Here is an 18,887-nt window from a genome sequence, read left to right on the forward strand (position 1 = left end):
ACATTTATTTTCGTTTTTATGGAAATGTCTGTTGCTTATTTGAGATGTTATATACAATCTTTTGTCTATCAATAACGAAATATCGTTTTTATGATAAAATAAAATCCAATTAATAAATAATATTTAATGCCGCCGAAAGTTTTCTCCAACCAATGATAATACACATTTCGTCACTATAAATTGTACTGTCGATTTAGTAATATAATCCTAATAGGTTGCCTGCGATAAAGTACTAGTAGAGATTTTGTTGTTGTAAAGTTTGTCGCAACCTGTCCTTTTCAGTTCATAACGTTGTTATGCGAGCACGTGTTAAAAGTGTAATTGTTGAATTTAGAGCTAAATAAAAACACATTCACGTAAGTAAACTCATATAATTTAATAGTAATATGTAATGTTTATGGATATAATGAAAAAATGTATTTATCCCTTCTAAATTTTTTGATATTGGTCTATATCCATACGGCTTTCAGTTACGCAGTGATGTATTGCACCGTATTACACCCGAATAAGAATGCATGAAATAATGTGTATAATTATCGCAAATGTGTATAATTATGCATCTTATTACCACTTTTTATAAGTTAACTATAACGATAACTATAGTAACGTTAACTACAGTATAACTATAAAACGATACATGTAAATAAATACCATTTTCTTAATTTCTACAGAATGCCTCTCGCCAAGGATTTCCTGCATCCAAGCCCAGCGGAAGAAAAAAAGAAACATAAATTGAAGAGACTTGTACAAAAGCCAAACAGCTACTTCATGGATGTCAAATGTCCTGGATGTTATGCCATCAAAACCATATTTTCACATGCACAAATATCGGTAGAATGTGACGGTTGTCGCACAATATTGTGCAGATCTACGGGTGGCAAAGCACGATTAACTGAAGGTTGTTCCTTCAGAAGAAAGGTCCAGTGCTAATGTAACAATGGTTAAGATGACATAATGTATACACTTCTCTTTATATGCAAGAAATAAACACAACTACTGGACATTTCTTTTCTTTTAATTTATATTAGATCCTACTGTTATACTTTCATTGCATAATCTTGTGCAAGGGAATAGGAATTTTTATTCCTGTACTACAACATTATTATAAAATTCTATATAATAAAAGTTCATGTTCACATATTTAAAAGCATAATTAATGTATCGTTCATCCACGAGAAGAAGGCACAGAGAAACTATGCTCCAATATCTGATATCCCTATTTCGCTTTAAGAAGAAAACAAATAAATCTATAGAGTATGACTGAAAGCTGCGCCCAAAATTTATAGTATAAATCATAAGTCCACTATGCTTTTCGGAGTCCCCCGTTGCCCATCTGTCATTTCGCGTGCAATCTTCTCGTGGACAAACAATACAAGTAACATTAACGTATTTTGTCTTTATTTCAATTTTACATTCAGGTTCTCTATGATAAATTTAACAGTATCTTAAATTTGTTTGTTTATGATAAAATATAAACAAATGGTTTGAGTAACTTTCAATGAGATAAATTATATGCACAATACATAAGGGTCGTGCCACGTGAAATCGGACACTTTTCGAAATCCTTTAATTTTCGAAAAATCCTTTGAAGTGTGTTGTTATGTATAAATTTCAACAAAATTCGAAACAGTACTCCAAAAAGTGTTTGGTGTCGCGTGGAATGAACCATAATTGTTTGTTAAACAAATTATCAGATATTATGATTGTGAAATGTAATAATTTGAATAAATTTAATCTTAAACGACTTAATTTGCTACTTATGAATGCAAAATTGCATTATATGATTGGAATATCCCTGCTGCAACTTCCACAGTTCGTGATTTCAGAGATAACTGCAATGACAAAACAAAAGAATTAATTACATTGAAAAGTAATGATAAGTATTGAATTTAAATTTAAGCTTACAGTGACATCAGGATTTCCTGGCTGAATTTTTAATTCATTTAATACCCAAACGTTGTTTGTTAATTTAAGTGATTGATACAACATATCTTGACCTTCTACATTTCTCTTGGCTATTGTAAATACATTGTTCTGTTGCATTTTTTGGACAACTTGATCTGCTGTCAACATTACTCCTTTCAATGTATACTGTACCTGTATTATTCATATAAATGTTGTAAATTATATTATATGATGCTTGATAATAAATTTAATTATAATTTTAAAGAAGCAAGAAATACCTCATTTTGGGCAGGTATTTCTTTCCATGTACTAAGAAATACTCTTTTGTCTAATTGTCCATCTTCCGTGAAATATACATTCATGGGTACAATACAAGCGAAATAAAATATATCGATATTATTTTTTATTGCAACTTGAAGATTATTCAAAGGTTCCATGCGCTGCACTGCACCAGCTGTAGACAAGATTACACCGGTATCTACGCTAGCTACAGGATTTAAAGGGCTTGGTACTTGTAGTGGTGCAGCAGGTGTTAAACCAAAACTATTTTTATTCAATTGTATTGCAAAACCTGTCATTGGTTGCATTGTTTTATTTGTGAATGTCATATCCATACTAATCTGTCCATTCCTGTTCGAAAGAAAATATTAACATTTTCAAGATATTTTAAATTATGTATTTGCATACATAGGCTATACTTATACTATAATAGGTTTTTTATCCAAGTGGGGTGAGAAAATTAAACTTAATGTTACTTACTTTCTCGAGAATGTTCCCCATATGTCAAGTCCTTTGCCTTTTACTGCAGGTAACCAATTAACTTTAGGTAATATGTAGGAAGTAGGTCCTTGATTAAAACCAAATATGTCACCAAGAAGCCCGGTAGTACTTTGAGACACTACCGGTGCACTATTTGCCGAATCAGTACCACCCAAAATTCCATCTAAAACGCCTCCTAATAAGTCCAAACCTGCTTGAGGAGTCGGCGTTGAGGTAACCATAGATGGGCCACCTATGAAAGATTATATATATGGTATAATTTATGAATAATCAATAAAAATATCAATGTAATAATTAATTGAAATACTTACCAATATCCATACTGAGCAGATCACCTATTAAAGAATCTTGTGCAGGAATAACTTGAGCATGAAGCTGTGCTGCCTGTTGTCCTGAATCTTCATTTGAATTACTTCTAGCTGGTAATGATTTTCTAGCACCGGCTGATCTACCTTCAACGAAAGCAGTAGGTGGTTTATGATACACTGATGCCAAGCTTGAGATATGACATATTAACTCGTCTAATAATGTTGGCTCCAACAGATCTGTTTCTTCTGAAATTAGTGGTTTCTCAGCAAGCACAACTTCCTTAGCAGCTGCTGGGTCAGTGCTAAGTAAGCGCCAGTAGATAAATCCTCGATCTCTCAAATCAGGATTATCAGAATCTTGTGTTGCTAGGCTAAGAACTTGTTGAACCAATTCTTGCGTATCTGTAGGTCGTTTAAGGAACAGTTTAACAATCGCTGTAAGTAATTGTAATTGTACTTGTGTGTTTTCATCGTGAAATCCTTCTAAGAAGCTCTCAAGAAGTTCATCTGCATTGTCAATTCGTTCTGCATATTCTCCAATGATCCATATCATAGAAGCACGCGCCTCTGGTTCATCCAGTGTATCCAAATTTTCACAAAGAGTTGATATAATACTTTCATATTTATTTGGATACTTTCGGAAAATATCTTTTATAACAACAATTGCTTCCTGGACGACATAATTTACTTTCGTCTGTATTAAATCAAGCAGCGTTGCAACACATCGTTCAGCAGAAGGTTCAACCTTGATGGCGCAACGGCCGATGGCTCTTACAGCCTTACGTACGAAATCTACATCAACTTCAGTTGCATATTCTTTCAATTCAGATAAAACTTGAGCTATGTTAGCTTGAGAGGCTAAGCGAATCATGATGTCCAACTTTTCAAGTTTCACGTAAATTGGATCGTTGTACTTGACAAAGAAAACTTTCATTTCATGCTTCAGTATGTCTGGGCGTTTTTGTACAATAAGATTTATATTTCTTAATGCTACATATTGAACTTCTGGTTCAGAGCTAAGTAAAGTTACAAGCGGTGGCGCTAATTTTTTAGTCAAGGTGCCAACAAAATCAGACTCTGATTGTAGCATTTCCATTAATTTCATTAATACCTGAATTTGGAAAATGTGATTTTTAAATTTGTAACAAAGGTGATATAAGACTATAAAACACGAAGAATTGTATTTGATACACAACCTTAACAGCAGATAGAACAACTGCAGCATTAGCATGAGCTAAACGTGGAGTAATTCGTTCGCAAATACTTTGCGCTTCTCGTTCATCTTTCGGTGAATAATTAGCTAGTGAGTCCAAAATGAAAATCTGTCCCCATTCTGTACATTCATTGAGAGCTGTCAATAATTTGTTAATGGTCTGTGCATTCATTTCAACTAAAGGTTGACCGCTTGGACTTGCTTCATTGATTTCAGAAAGAGCAGCTACTGCATTTGCAACTACCTAAATGTGATTAAACAACAGTTAACGATATGTGTGTTTTACGTTAATATAAATATAATTGACATGGAAATTTGAGACATTTATTTACCATGGGATTACTGTCCGACAGAAGATCTTTTAATTGATCCAAAAATCCCTGATCCTCGACTAAAGCTGCATTAATATCATAAAGCTTGGCCACACATACAGCTGCAGTCTTACGAACATATGGATCCTCATCCTTCAGGCATTTTCGCAGTGGTTCACAGAGGTACTCTGTAATCTTGTCCACGCGTATACATCCCATTGTGCGAACTGCTAACGCGCGAATCAGTGGATTTGGGTCCTCGCAATCCTGCGCAAAAATCGGGCAAGCCAGGGATTCAAGTCTAGTCACAGCAGTGGCTATCTATCTCAACCCATGAATTTTAACGAAGTAGAAAGTGGTATGGTACCTTTATCATCGGAGATGTCGCTTGCTCCTTTTGCGTGTCAGAACGAAAAAGGTCAAATTGGTCACCGTCACCATTTTGATTAATGATTAAATATTATACTTATCAATCATTTAATGTTATGTGATGCAGAACTGATTATTTTTTAAAGAGCACGAGATATTCTTGTTAATTTCTCAATTTATAGTTCTTTTGTTTCTGATAATAATTTACAAATAGAAATTAAGAGGCAAGTTTCAAATTAAATTTTGTATCATGCACATAAAAATATGTTACATGTTATCTATTTAAACATTTAAAAGATGTACATCTATATGTTTATGATAATTGCATTGAGAAATATTAATTTGAACATTGATTACACTTATTTATTAATTAACACTAAAGTTCTGAAAAGAATAAAACACTTTGCGTGCAAATAGTGTAAATATGCACTGCGTACAAGCAGCAATTTATTGTATAATGCAGTCATACATATATGAAATGAACATTTAAGGAATTGGTTTGTTCATGCTGTTTACACATTAGACACTATGATTAAGGAATAAATTTGTTCTACTGCTGAGGTTTTTCCAAACATATTTTGTTGAGGACCAATTATACCTTTATTTTCAGTATAGATATAGCTGTATTGTTATTGTACATGTTTCTATAAGCTTTTTAATGGTATGTAACATTTCTATGACTTGTAGAAAAAGATTCATGCTTCATTTTGAGAATAGCACAAAATATACTAGTGCATTAATATTAAAGTACTAACACATATATTATTGAGTTCTTTACACACTTCCTTAATTATTCTGCTAAATGTTACAGCTTTCATAATTCCATTCCTATTTCTGATGCTGAATTAAACTGAAAATGGATACTGGAATTTGGTGATAATAACACAATAAAACGATGACAGATTAATGATTGAACTTTGTATTATTATATTATTATATATAATTTGAATTATACTTGATTTAGCCAAATTCCAGTCTCGTGCCCTTTGAAAAATAAGCAGTTCGTTTAAAGAGAACAAAAGGTACATTCCGTCTCATAACGCAGACAGCTCTGTGCAAACTGATGTAATTTGCAAAGCACGGTCTGTACATGATGTGAGGCAGGCTGTAAAATTAATGTTAAATTTATTTAAAAAAAAAAAAACATATAACTTAAGAAAATTTCTACGCAGAACTTTTTCCAGCTTGCCTCCTTGCAGACAGAGATTCTCAACATCATCCAAGTGTTATTAAAATATATAGAGGGTAAAAGTGCATTAATAAAACATGATAAGCATTTATTGAGTTTCTATATTACGTTACCTTGACAAATGTGTTGACAGCCATGATGGCCATGTCCGGTTGACTTTTGGCATAATTCATCAGGTACAAATACACCAGCTTTTTCAGTTCCAAATTGTCTGTCTGCATACAGTTGACTACATCTGGGAAGAGTGCTGATACATCTTTACCCACAGTCATGGAAGCAATCACCTAAACATAATTAACATTGTTTAATGAATTAGTAATTGATCAATCTGCTTTGTCAAACACGTGGATAATAATAATAATAATAATAATAATAATGACAATAATCATAATTATCGATTATACAAATCATGAAAATAATAACGTTGGTATTATATTTGAAAAAATAACAAAAGCATAAATATAATATATACATAATTGATATTAATAAAATGAGTTTTATAAAAAAGTATTACAAAATATGTAACAAATGAATATAAATATCATTTAGATATCTTGATTTATCAAATTTTAATAAATTATTTCCAATCATCCTTTTGTTTGTGCAGCATGAAACAGATTTGTTGATTTGATGGATTTATATCGATAATGATGATACTGCAATGGAGAATGCTACTTTCAAGATCAGATGTATTAGCATAAGAAGTATTAGGAACAAATTTACAATATTATTTTCAAGGCTTACCTTATATACAAAATGTATTACCTTTTAGTTGTATTAGATTGCTTATCAAGTATTAATGAGATGCATGTATGAGAATGAATAGAATGGGTAACCAATATTAAATTATTAGATTATTATTTGATAGTTAACATATATTAATTTAGAAACTTTATCAATAAAAAACAGTATACCTTTTTCACAGCTTCTTTCTTTTTCTCCTTCTTCTCGTTATTTAATTCTGACTTAAGTTCAAATATTTCACCTTTTTTTGTAGTGGTAAAATACTTTGAATCTGTCATCTTGAATTATTTAAATATTTTACAAATTTCTTTTGCAAGCAATCAAGTATACAATCTGAAAGAGAGAGAGAGAACTACATATTGTGACTGTAAGACTGTAGCAAAATTAAATAAGGTTTCAATATAGCAAACCATGATTGGATCAATGTTCAACATATATGGTATAATTCTACTAACTCTAACCGGATTGTGAAATATTCGAATAAATTGTATTGTAATAACAAATAGAAATATCTATGAAGATTATTTGTGGAATATAAATAGATTCGATCAGAATATAATATGATAACGGTGTACAGTTGAAAAAGTCAATATGTACACACTTTTTACATACTGGCTATAGAATTATAATCTCATTTTCCAAGATTGACAAGAATCGAAAAGACAAAACAGTAATATGATTTCAAAGTATTGTAGTAGTTTTGAAGTACCTCAATGGTGTGAAACAATGAACAATTGTAAAAAATTATTGGTTGACAGAACATTGACAGCTCCTGAAGCAAAACGCCCCTCAACCATGGACTAAACACTCCAATGGATCCATACTGATCCATACATACATCTATCCCATGTTAATGTGTGGGGTGTGTATGTAGTTGCGTCTTCTTACATCCAATGCATTTAGCAGGTTAGGGATATCTTCTCTAGGGAAAAACTTTACTCTAGAACCATGAAATATGTACCACCTAGTTTGGGAATTCGTGGGAACATGGTCCCATGTGTAGGGAGGAGAGTAGAGATGTTCGATTCTCTCGAAAGAATCGATTCTTGAAAATAATTTGAATCTAGGCTAGTCTATTTCTAACTTGTAAAAAAAGAGGTCGATTCTTTTCAGACCGATTATCCCAAAAGATCGAGGTGTGGAGAATTCTCAAAGAATCGATTCGAAATCGAACATCCCTAGATATATATCCCTATATAGTGACGCGGATAGCACGTTTTTGTTTCTAGGCTTCTAGTTTCTAGGTTTTGTTGCTCTCGCAGCTCTCTTCACCGCTTCACTACATATATCCACTCGCACTTATTACATTGGTTTGATTTCGCCGCTTCATTATATTTATACGTCATGTGTCATGCATCATACCGTTATACGAGAGAGGATATATCCGCTGTTTTGAAACAGCGCCCCTTTTCGTAGACAACAGTAGACAAGCGTCATGACATGCGCGCATTCGAAGAGAGCTACCAAGGGAACATACTAAACTCAAACACAACGATTTCAATGAAATTTATATGAGCTAGTTCTTGAAAAAATATTTCGCATGTATGTTTTTATCGGCAACCGATAAATATCTCGAGAAGTAGAGGGTATAGAACAAATTTTTTTATCAAATTGCGTGGTTTTCAATTACAATTCCAACCATGCAAATAAACAATTGGATTTGTAATTGAAAACTTTTTGTCTACACCCTCTACTTCTTGAGATATAAAAAAGAATACGTGTCTAATATTTTTGCGAGAACAACCTCTCACATTAAATTTCATCAAAATCGGTGTGTCTGAGTTCGGTATGTTCCCAAGTAAGATTAAAAAGTACGTTTTGTATTACTAATCGGTATAGTCTCTTGCATCTCCCGTTCTCTTTATGTATCTGTTATATTTATTACACCTAAGCTGAGAAAAATTCAAACCGTTCGAAAAATAATTAGTCCTTCAAATGTATTTGAAGTAAAAGGATGTAAATCGTTATTGAAATAAATTAAATAAAAAGAAGTATAAAGAAATATGTACGTTTGTGTTATTAAAAAATGTTTAACTTTATTTTTGTTTAATTTTTGTAGTGATATTAACAAAGTATCAAATAAACTGTGATAGAGTATAATTTGTTCAAAATATTTGTTATGTAATTTGTTTCCGCTGAAAAAAGTTTAGTTAACAGATATAAGAAATTAATAACATATTTTGCAAAAGAAAATTTAAATTCTACAAACATTCAAGTAATTTTAACGAATAATTAACAATATACAAGATTTCTTTTAATGTCAGTTTTACTGATAAGCGTAGCAGAATCATCGAACAAATATTACACGACGTTATTCGATGAGAAAACATACTCCGTTTTTGATCACGCTTCATATTCGTAACAAGCGAGATCGCGACTTAGTCGACTAAAACTGTAACTATACTAAGATGACAATATCATAATAACTCGCAGATTATCCATTCAACATTTCAACACATTTTACTCACAATTTAAAATAAAAAACGATTTAAACAAAATAAAAAAAGAATTTTAACATTTACTTGAGTACGTAGCGATCTTTCATCTTCCAGCTGAAATAATACGAATTTAACATAATTATATAATTACAATATACATTTATATAATAATGCTATGTCAAAGATATGAGTACATCACATTTAATTTATGATACTGTTCTCAGTTCAACGACTGTTGGTTTTCAAAATATTTAAAGCAAAAATTATTGCAGTCTATGATACGTACTATTAGACTATACAATAGTATGTAACAAAATTAAAATCTGTTTTAATCTATCAGTCACTTGCACATTTTAAATTAGAGATATAATCAAGCTATTGTAAGCACGCTTGAACTTTTTCGATCCATTCTTGCGCAGTTGCTGCATCACCAGCACAAAAGTTATATGTCCGTCTGTTTGTACGAAGCTGCAAATAAAATAACTGATTAAAATCAATGTTTAGAAATTGCTAAACAATATAGAAATTAATTATGTTTACGTCAAAGAATGATTTATCGTCAGTTTTCTTTGGTGGTCCTGGCATTGGCGCAGCTGGGGTTACGGACACTACTTCAGCTAGATCTGCAAAATAAATAAAATTATTTTGAATTATAAAATATTTATTGTTTTTTAATTATCTATTATGTATCTTTTATGTTTGTTACATACCTATGTATCCTTTACAATGAGAATCTTCCATTGCATCGTAATATCTTAACTGGTGCTTTATAGAATCTAATACGAACCATCTTTGTTTCCAACCTTTAAGCAAAGCACCTCGCTTATAAAGATATCCTTCATGGGTTCTATTTTCTGCAACATTACTAGAGAATTGCTCATAATATTGTTGCGAGGAAGTTTGTATCGTTGCTACACCTATGGGATATATTTATTTCTTAAAGTAATTGTTTCACAAAATTTGAAAACATATAGAGTAACGTAAAATTCATACTTGAGTTTACGCTTCCGTTATCACCACCGCTTCTTGTAAGTGTGTGTGTTTGTAAATTGTCAGTCACTGTTTTGTATTTTGTGCAATTTTTTGGAACTGCGTCAGCACACTTGTCATGGCATACATGACCGCAGTCTACACATCGCAAACCAGCTTTCACAGGTCCCCATAAAACACCAGAGCAAGCGTCACAATGAGTTGGTGTTGCTGAATCTAATCTTTCGAATCTACAGAAATATAATATTGGAATAATTTTATTATATATTCTGTTAATAAGCAAACCGACCCTGAAAAATTACCTATGTGGGTGTGCGTAAACGGAACCATCATTTCCAGCATTATTTCCACCTGCGAGTTTGCCTCGGAGAAGTAATTCCAACGTAGAACGCTTATGAATCAATCGACCATGATATCTGACCAGTGTAGTGCTAAACGATGCGTGACGCTATATTAAAGAAAAAATGAAGAAATATTTTGTTTTAAATTCGTTATTATTTGAATAATTGAACAAGCTCATCTTACTAACCGCAAGCGAATCCGTGTTTGGCAGTTCAAGCTTATCCCAAAGAACTTTCCATTTTTGTGGTAAATGACCTAACTCTGTTTCCAGTTTATGAATTTCTTCTAAGAGATAGGAAAATTGATCGGGTATCATGGTGCTTATACTGTCATAACTGAAATAATATTATTAATATTACCATTAATATTAATATGGTAATGACCGAAGTGAAATACAATTAAACTTACCCTTGTGTAATCACTTTGCGATTACTTTTAACAACGCCATCAGCAGCTTCTGCTTCTTCTTCTTGTTGTGAATCTTGTTGCAGTACTTCTAAGTCGTACGCAGGCCCATGAGCTAATTCTTCTTCTATATAATACTGCCAAATATCAAGACTCGGCAAGTGAGACACAGGTCTTAATACCGTGTGTTCCGTATTAGGCGTATACATAAAATTATAAAACAATGGACATCTTGCATGTTGTTTCTCAATGTAATCAAATATACTTTGACCAAGATTACATCCTGTATTTGTCCCTGCTAATCTGCCGCCTGGATAAATGGTTTCATCGTCACTTCCGGTATCCACTCCCTTATGATGACTTGTCAGCGAGCCTCTTTTATCTTCCACGGCAGTGATACCACATTCTACCCTATCGAATTCACAGTCCAACAAAAATGTACGGAAACGACATGAAACCGAGTGGTATGCCAAAAACTTTAAATAGTACTCATTGAATTCAAATGCTAATGGAAACTGTTTTTGGATTTGATGCACTATGTCAAGAAACTGTAGGAAAGTAGGCGTAAAATTAGTAGTTTGCGAATTCGCCGCAAGGTTACTTCTATGCCCGAATCTGTGGCCAAATCCAAGCCATTCTTTCTCAATCAGAGTTCGGAATCCATCGATAGTTCTGTAATGTGGATCAAGACACACTTGAGCAACAGAACAAACTGTTGTTGTGGTATCCCAACCCTGTTCTAAACAAACGGCCACTGATGAGCCTTGTACATCCATCAAATCAATAACGGCACCAGACAACTGCATTAAATTTTGAAGTTGCTGCAACCATTCTGAACTCTCGATCAATCTGAAATCAAGGATTTATATAAATTATTTACAAAATACCTTCAATTACAATATAAATAAATTAACGATTGAATATTATTATTAGACTGTAGATCTTATGGATTTATTACAAAAACGAGTGGATGAAATTCATAACGGTAAAAAGATTAAAAGAAATTATGAATGTCAATGTATTATATCCAATGTATTAAAATTACTAAAGAAAGAATGGAATTTCTATTTGGCTTCTAAAAATCCGCAGTCTAATTATTCCTCTTCAACATAGGCGTACTTATAAAAACTTTGGTCAGGCTCTACATTTGGAGAGCTAGGAATACAAGCCCGCATGAGTTTCTTAAAGGCGGCTTTAGTATGTCTTGCATCATAGTATTCAACTGGAATAAAGTCGGTTTTCGGCGCTGATTCAGCTTTAACCCCCTTAAACATTACGCAAATTTAATTTATAAAAAGCTGAAGTCATTTGAAATCATTCTATTTTAAAATAAAAAATCTCACTTTCATATGCGCTTTTTCACCAAGAATATATAATACAGCCCGTTGGAATGTATGAACACATTCTGTACCACTGTCCGAATCTGCAGAATGTCTTACAGTTCCACGCTGATGAACTGATGTTAAAGAAGCCTGAGAATTGTGTCTCTTGTCTTTCAATGAGCCCCAACGTCCGAAATTTTTAGGACCTTTACCACCTGATGAACTACAAAGCGTATAAGGCACATATTACTTAATTATAACATATCCTTTTTCACATTATACACAAGTATGTACTTGTATATGTAAAGCCAAACATATACCTTAATGTTCCAATGGCTTTATTAAATGGATTCCGCCGTGATTGCTCAGGAGTAGCGTTACGATCTTCAGCGGCTAGCAATAAAGAATCAATACTGAGTGAACTATCAGACATTCCCCAGGCAGAACCTTGTCGCAAGGCAGATAATGGAGTCACAGCTACAAGCGCCATTATGTATTTCTCCTGTTCTAGGGAGGACGTTGTTTCTGAAGATGTTGCTGTCAACATAAAATAATACTTAAGTATTATGACCAAATAAACAATCCGTAAAGATTTTTGTTATTGACATTATATACCTTTTAAGTTAGCAGCGGAAGCTGGATGAGCTTTTAACATGCCTATGACACCCTTTCCATGGTAACCGGCACCTCTGATGAGAAGCGCTTTTGTTCTGGGGTGCCTCCAGGTGACAACTGGTATTCTATTGTGTCTATAAAGCCGACAAAATCTTCGGATACTTTCATCCGATACCGACGAAGGAACTATAAGGAGTGCAGGATAACTTCTACAAATCATATAGGCACAATTCACCGAAGACAACCGAAACGGTTCGTTCCTACGATTGCTATGTGGACCGTTTGAATATAATCCCAAGCGATACCAATCCCTGACGTAACTACGTTCCGATAATCGCTCTAAGGTTTTTGCGTCAGTTGGTGGCTGTGGTTGAGCTACGATGCCCGGAATTTCGAAGTCATCTACTATGAAAATTGAATGTATAAATATTCTTTGAAATGAAAAAGAATTCTATCGATATAATTCTCATTTCGAACTCACCACTGAGATCGTCGTCATGACTTAAATCATTATTATCTGTTACTGGTAAACTCATTCGACCAGGTGATGTCATAAATTTGTTGCTAGTAATCATGTTCATATTTGGCAAGACGTACTTTTGCCTTTTCGACGACTGTTTCGGTTTAAAACCGGCCTTGCGCGCAGTTTTCAGAAGAGTTTTCTTGGCAAATCCTCTGAGAAGAAAGACAACAATCATATTGTAGTAGGTAGCTGGTAGAGTAATGAGAACATACTGTAATAAAAGCTGACATACTTGAGGGTAGCATTCTTCTCTTTTCCTTTATGATGTGCAGTTGGGGTCACTAATACTTGTCCATTAAAAGCAAAATGATGAAAAATATGTGGTGGATATCGAGCTTTATGGACTAGCTTTCTTAATGTTTCAATATTCTCAGGCGTAACTTCTTCGTCGAACGCTAACTTTATTAACTGAAAAGTACAAGACCGTAATTGAAGGCCTTCTTGCAAACACTGGTCTAAGTGCGCCAAGTGTTGTACGGCGACTCGTTTCTCCTTTGTCAAGGATGTTACAGGAAATGCGCGAACTACTAACTGTTCACAGGCAAATGGGTCACAAGGTATTCCTTTAAATACAATTCTGTAATTAGTGAGGAATATTGCTCCTTCCGCTGGCAAGAGTGGTGGTATCTTTGGTAATCCTGCTGGGCTTTCTTCTCTCCCGTCCGGTAGAAGGTAAACACGTAAACCATCCATGATAACTTCTTCACCAGGCAACATATTAGGTGTCAAGATTTTCGGCTTCTGTATTGGAGGCAATCTTTTACTTTCTCTATGTACAGCTTCGAGAGTCTCAATGTGCATATGAACAACGCCAGGAACCATTTGATGTAGACATCTCACGTGCTCGGTGCTTACGCCACCTTCGGTGCAAACACGGTCCACAAATCGTGAAACCATTCGAATAACGGCACAACCAGTTTCTCCAGGATCAGTTTCCTCGAAACCAGACTCTGCATCGCCACTGTCGCTCGCCACACTATTCGTGATGCTATTACTTGCTCTTTCATCGTCGTAAATGTTATCTTGCCGATGAGTCTTCGCTCCTATGTCTAATGGAACTAATAAATACACCATTCTATTTGCATAATGAATTGCTTGGCTGTACATAGTACTTTCTTCGCTTGCAATAAGCTCCCTTTGTTTCTCTGGATCAATCGTTGGCCAAATCCTCATTTGTTCAGCAGCTATTTCAAGAGCTGATGGTTCTTGAATTTGATAAATCGAGTAGCGATCACGGAAGGGAAATTCTTTTCCGTCCCGCGGGCTTATTGGACTCAAAATACCATCACTGATCAGCCGTGGCGGAGAGTTCTCCCCTGGGAGATATAATCGTTTAATATCTTTTTGAACGTCCAAATAAAATGCGTCTTCCCAAAATTGCTGGTTTTGCCATACAGGATGTTCCTGAATGCACGTATAAGCAAATTGAATCACTCCTGTGCAAAGTTTCCTACAAAATGCAGTCGCAAGTGGAAGAAGTGCAGCGGCAACTCCGTGTTCATCCATTGACGAATCGTCTTGCAACGCACAATTCATCAAACGGACTACAAGATCAAATTGTTGATGTTCCAACATGGCTTTGTTCCCAACAACGTGTTGTGATAACTCCATGCAAAGCGCTAGCCGAGCAGCTTTACTCTTTAGCGTCCTTAATACAGCAGGAAACGTTTTCCGAGCATCCGATATTTTATTTTCAAATATACAATTTATACAGTTACGAAGAACTTCAAGTCTACGTGCAGAATTGCTGACCAAATGTCTAGTGTCATGAACAAATGAGATATGTGGACCCATAGGTACAATACGAGGTTGCGACGGCCTCAACGATGATAATCTATTTACAAACAGAATTCAAATTATATACGATATGAAATGTATTAAAGTAACAGGATATGTAGCAGCAACATCTAGTACAAATACAAACCTAACTCTGAGATTATTCTTGGCAAGACCTTCATCTATAATTGCTTGAACTTGCTCTGGATTAATGCGTGGCAAAAGTGGCTGATGTATTCTAGCAAATGCTCCTTCGGGTGGTTTCAAAATCTTTTGTACGTATGGCTGAGGATTTGGATTTTCATTTGTGTACAATTGTTGTGCTAATTCTTGAATATGCGTTAAAATAAGTCCTAGCAATAACATACATTGAAAGAATCATTTATATAATCATTTATATAATATTAGATATGCACAACAAGACCATGATACCTAATATAAATATCATTTTCATTGGTTATTATTGGTTATTATGTTGTATTATTGCTACTTACTATGGTCTTGTGCTTCCTGTTTTAATTGGTCACTCAAGTTGCTATACAATTCATCCCACACGTCGCAAGCTCTCCATGGTGGTCCCCTTTCTGCAATAAAGGAAGTAAAAAACATGCAGTCCAAAACTCTAGTCGTGAAATCACAATCTGTCAAGCCTCGTTCCCCTAAGAAAGCTGCCTAGAAATATGAAAAAAAAAACACAATTATGATTCAAGTTTAGTCTTCGTATACAGTTAAAGAAAGAGGGAAAATAGTAATAAAAACCTTGTGAAATGTTATAACAGGCTTGGGATGAATTCTTATTAGTGTTAAACAGCTTCGATAGCCTTGTAACAATTGAGCAAATGTTCTCATAAAAACTGCTCTTATTTCTTTGTCTAACATAGGAGAATGGGGAGCTCTCGTTGCAAGTGGTGGAAAGGCATAATCTGCACAAAGTAATTCAGGCTGCAGTACTAAGGACAATGCGTCCTGTGTTTGTGAAAGTAGTGGTTCTGGGAGTAATGGAAGTGAAACACCGTCTGGAACCATGATAGAACCTCCATCTAGATCAGCAACTATTACATCCATCTATAAAAGAAGATAACGATTGAAGAAGATAACGAATCTATAAAAGAAGATAACGAATATATAGAATCATATCTTACAAGTTCTGCAACTTCATATTTTAACGAGCTGTGTACGCCCATAATGAAAGGAGTAGGTGTGCTCAGAACTTCGACCAAGGCTGCTGGCAAAAGAGGAATGTAGACATGCGTGTATCTGAACGGATACATTAGTGCAGTAAGAGCACGACATCCTTCAGTCAATCGTGAATAACTCGCAGAGTGGAAAAGTATTTTATGTTCCGTCATAACAGCACAAAACAATACTAATACATTACGAATACCTGTACAGTATAAAAGCATACATGGATAAGCGTAAAATCGTAACAACAATATTTCTATATCAAAGTTGTATAATTCTTACCTAACTGTTGAAATAAAAGATTTACACTAGTATGAGTTAATGGAAGAGAAGGACTAATTGGAGGTTGAAGCGCTTGACGATCACCTGCGCCAATGCTGAAACGTACTTGTGGCCCACCAGCAGGTGGTACTTGTATACAACCTAATATATTTCCTACCAGAGTTTCTAACGGTATACCATGATTTTCTACATATACAGTGTATATAATACCAAGACAATTCTGAAATAAAAATACCAAACTATATGTATATGTTGTATATAAAAATATATGAATGCTTAATATACGTATACAAATGTTGACATACTCTAAAAGTTTCAATGTAATCGAGTCTGGAAACCAGCACCAGACATTTGGGTGCGTACATAATGCTGTGATGTGCAATTGTAGGTATTGTTCTAACCAATGAACGACTATCACCATCTACGGGATCTTCTTCTTCATCTACAGGTTTACTTGGCACAATCGACACTGTCTCATTGAAACACATACAAGCACAGTAATGACGATTTGCATCAATATCAGTTAAAATAGACACAAAAAAACGTGGTTCTTGTCTTTCTGTAGATAAAGCCCATCCTTGCGGTTGACAAAACTATAAAGGAATACAAAATTAAACATAAGGGGTATTACTTTGAAGATACTGTGATATCTTACCCATTCTATTCCTTCAATAAACGGTGTATCTGGCCAATCCTTTTCTGGAAATCTTTGTAGAATAATTCCATTACTTATGCCTCCTCCTATGGTAACACAGACGAATACATATAATTTAGAATACTGTTCTTAATAATGTATATACCCTACCTAATGTTCTTCATATGAAGAGAACTTTAGTGTTTTGACATTAGCTATTTCTGCACTAAGAAATAAACAAACAAAACAAACGATAAATAGTGAAATAATAACAAATATTAATGTCTAAGATTGGTAAGTTAAATATTAGTATTTCTTTTGGGAAGATCATGTAGCTATTGTATATTTAATTGAGACATAATTTAAGAATTGTTATATGTAGACTGCGGATTTTATTAGATGGTTTTAACTTCTTGCAATTGATGTATGCAATTTTTATTTTGCATAAAAATCCGCAGTCTAGTTACATGTAATATACTTTATTGTAACAGTGTAGAATGACTGTCACATATCATCAAGTGTTTATGAATAATGTGCGTTAATAACGCTGATCTAATTTAGGGGTATAACTGCTGTGATAAACAGTGCTTACTCTCTTTTTCGTGGTCGTAGCCGACCACAACAAAGTAGTCGGCTAACCGGGACATTTCGGTGTACTCGTGGGATTGCGTGGGGGTGATAGCGCCCAACATCCCACGTAGATTTTAATACACGTGATTTCATGGACCGTATCCTATCAAGCAACGATCAACTACCTTGTGTCAACGTTTCACGTAAACACTCATCAATATGCAAATTAACGGACATGTATCATAAGCATTTTGAGATATCTGTTCCTTCATTAAGATGGGAACAAATTTCAGAACAGGGCGCCAAAAGTGCAATGCCGTTGTAAATACATTTAAAAAATTTTGTATCCTCCAAAGAACAATGTTTCAGAAGATGGTTGCTATTCCAAAGACACCTCACAGGCTGTTCGATGGTAATCCTTCGCATTAGTCACGCTCAGAGAACAAAGTCACCCCGCATTAGAAATGCACGATATTCCATTTATTTTATAAATCACAATATGATGCCACACCCCGAAGCTTTAATCCATAACCTTCCAAACTCAAGCGCCACATTGGGTGTTTGTTGAACCGCGTACGAACGAAAACGCGCCACGGATATACAAACGAGGAGACGAACGCGCTATAATTCGCATTTAATTTTACTTTTTTTTTTGTCTTCTGCTTGGGTCACTGTGACTACCCTAAATCTGAAAACATACGCATTATTATAGATGCTGTTTCCATGCAGCTTTATAGTCCGTTCATAGCGAAGCCATTGCATAACATATGCACTGTAACGATTCACATGTGCCAACATACATATACATATATATATATATAGGTAAGCACATATTTTTAATACTATTGCCAGATGAAAGCAGAATATAACACTATGCAGCGTGCACTTAGCGCGCGTTTGGTCATGTTGCGATCCTTTTATTGAACTGTTTGATTCTGGATATGATTCTATATGTCTTTACAATAATCCTCGCGAAAAACTGTTGGCAA

At 34.3% G+C, this 18,887-nt stretch overlaps 3 protein-coding genes across 4 annotated transcripts; 1 reads left to right on the forward strand and 2 right to left on the reverse strand.

Annotated features, from left to right (window-relative positions):
- The first annotated feature begins 235 nt into the window (after positions 1–235).
- Rps27 (ribosomal protein S27) lies at positions 236–1,003 on the forward strand. Its single transcript, XM_076785763.1, has 2 exons — positions 236–356; positions 672–1,003. The coding sequence occupies exon 2, from the start codon at positions 673–675 to the stop codon at positions 928–930; it is 258 nt and encodes an 85-aa protein (XP_076641878.1). The 5' UTR covers positions 236–356; position 672; the 3' UTR covers positions 931–1,003.
- Positions 1,004–1,376: 373 nt separating this feature from the next.
- On the reverse strand, positions 1,377–7,672 carry Ap-1-2beta (adaptor protein complex 1/2, beta subunit). 2 transcript variants are annotated; one of them, XM_076785761.1, is made up of 11 exons: positions 7,529–7,672; positions 6,990–7,152; positions 6,189–6,359; positions 4,885–4,911; positions 4,539–4,784; positions 4,190–4,450; positions 2,997–4,104; positions 2,665–2,917; positions 2,184–2,535; positions 1,906–2,097; positions 1,377–1,832 (listed from the first exon to the last, which is right to left on the reverse strand). In XM_076785761.1, the coding sequence occupies exons 2-11, from the start codon at positions 7,095–7,097 to the stop codon at positions 1,758–1,760; spliced, it is 2,793 nt and encodes a 930-aa protein (XP_076641876.1). In that variant the 5' UTR covers positions 7,098–7,152; positions 7,529–7,672; the 3' UTR covers positions 1,377–1,757. The 2 variants fall into 2 exon arrangements, with proteins under 2 accessions (XP_076641876.1, XP_076641877.1); XM_076785762.1 differs by lacking the exon at positions 4,885–4,911.
- A 1,176-nt stretch (positions 7,673–8,848) lies between these two features.
- Positions 8,849–18,677, reverse strand: Sbf (SET domain binding factor). Its single transcript, XM_076785766.1, has 21 exons — positions 17,921–18,677; positions 17,350–17,435; positions 17,000–17,287; positions 16,695–16,914; positions 16,373–16,614; positions 15,990–16,295; positions 15,725–15,902; positions 15,379–15,583; positions 13,687–15,288; positions 13,413–13,606; positions 12,932–13,336; positions 12,637–12,853; positions 12,338–12,539; positions 12,114–12,259; positions 10,998–11,843; positions 10,777–10,924; positions 10,550–10,695; positions 10,251–10,477; positions 9,968–10,174; positions 9,798–9,880; positions 8,849–9,725 (listed from the first exon to the last, which is right to left on the reverse strand). Exons 1-21 carry the CDS (start codon positions 18,018–18,020, stop codon positions 9,633–9,635), a joined length of 6,141 nt encoding a protein of 2,046 aa, XP_076641881.1. The 5' UTR covers positions 18,021–18,677; the 3' UTR covers positions 8,849–9,632.
- Positions 18,678–18,887: the final 210 nt, after the last annotated feature.

This window comes from Halictus rubicundus, chromosome 3 (assembly GCF_050948215.1).
Source record: "Halictus rubicundus isolate RS-2024b chromosome 3, iyHalRubi1_principal, whole genome shotgun sequence".
Taxonomy (NCBI): Eukaryota; Metazoa; Arthropoda; class Insecta; order Hymenoptera; family Halictidae; genus Halictus; species Halictus rubicundus.

What these genes read in the sequence shown, in the direction of transcription:
- Rps27 (XM_076785763.1), top strand. Translation starts at nt 673, where the DNA reads ATGCCTCTCGCCAAGGATTTCCTGCATCCAAGCCCAGCGGAAGAAAAA.
- Ap-1-2beta (XM_076785761.1), bottom strand. Translation starts at nt 7,097, where the DNA reads ATGACAGATTCAAAGTATTTTACCACTACAAAAAAAGGTGAAATATTT. An exon ending in CTGTCAACACATTTGTCAAG is followed by an intron (nt 4,912 to 6,188) that starts GTAACGTAATAT and finishes GACACGCAAAAG; the next exon opens with GAGCAAGCGACATCTCCGAT. An exon ending in CGACATCTCCGATGATAAAG is followed by an intron (nt 4,785 to 4,884) that starts GTACCATACCAC and finishes ATTTTTGCGCAG; the next exon opens with GATTGCGAGGACCCAAATCC.
- Sbf (XM_076785766.1), bottom strand. Translation starts at nt 18,020, where the DNA reads ATGTTGGGCGCTATCACCCCCACGCAATCCCACGAGTACACCGAAATG. An exon ending in GTGAAAAAGCGCATATGAAA is followed by an intron (nt 12,260 to 12,337) that starts GTGAGATTTTTT and finishes GTAATGTTTAAG; the next exon opens with GGGGTTAAAGCTGAATCAGC. An exon ending in CCTGACCAAAGTTTTTATAA is followed by an intron (nt 11,844 to 12,113) that starts GTACGCCTATGT and finishes CCTTGATTTCAG; the next exon opens with ATTGATCGAGAGTTCAGAAT.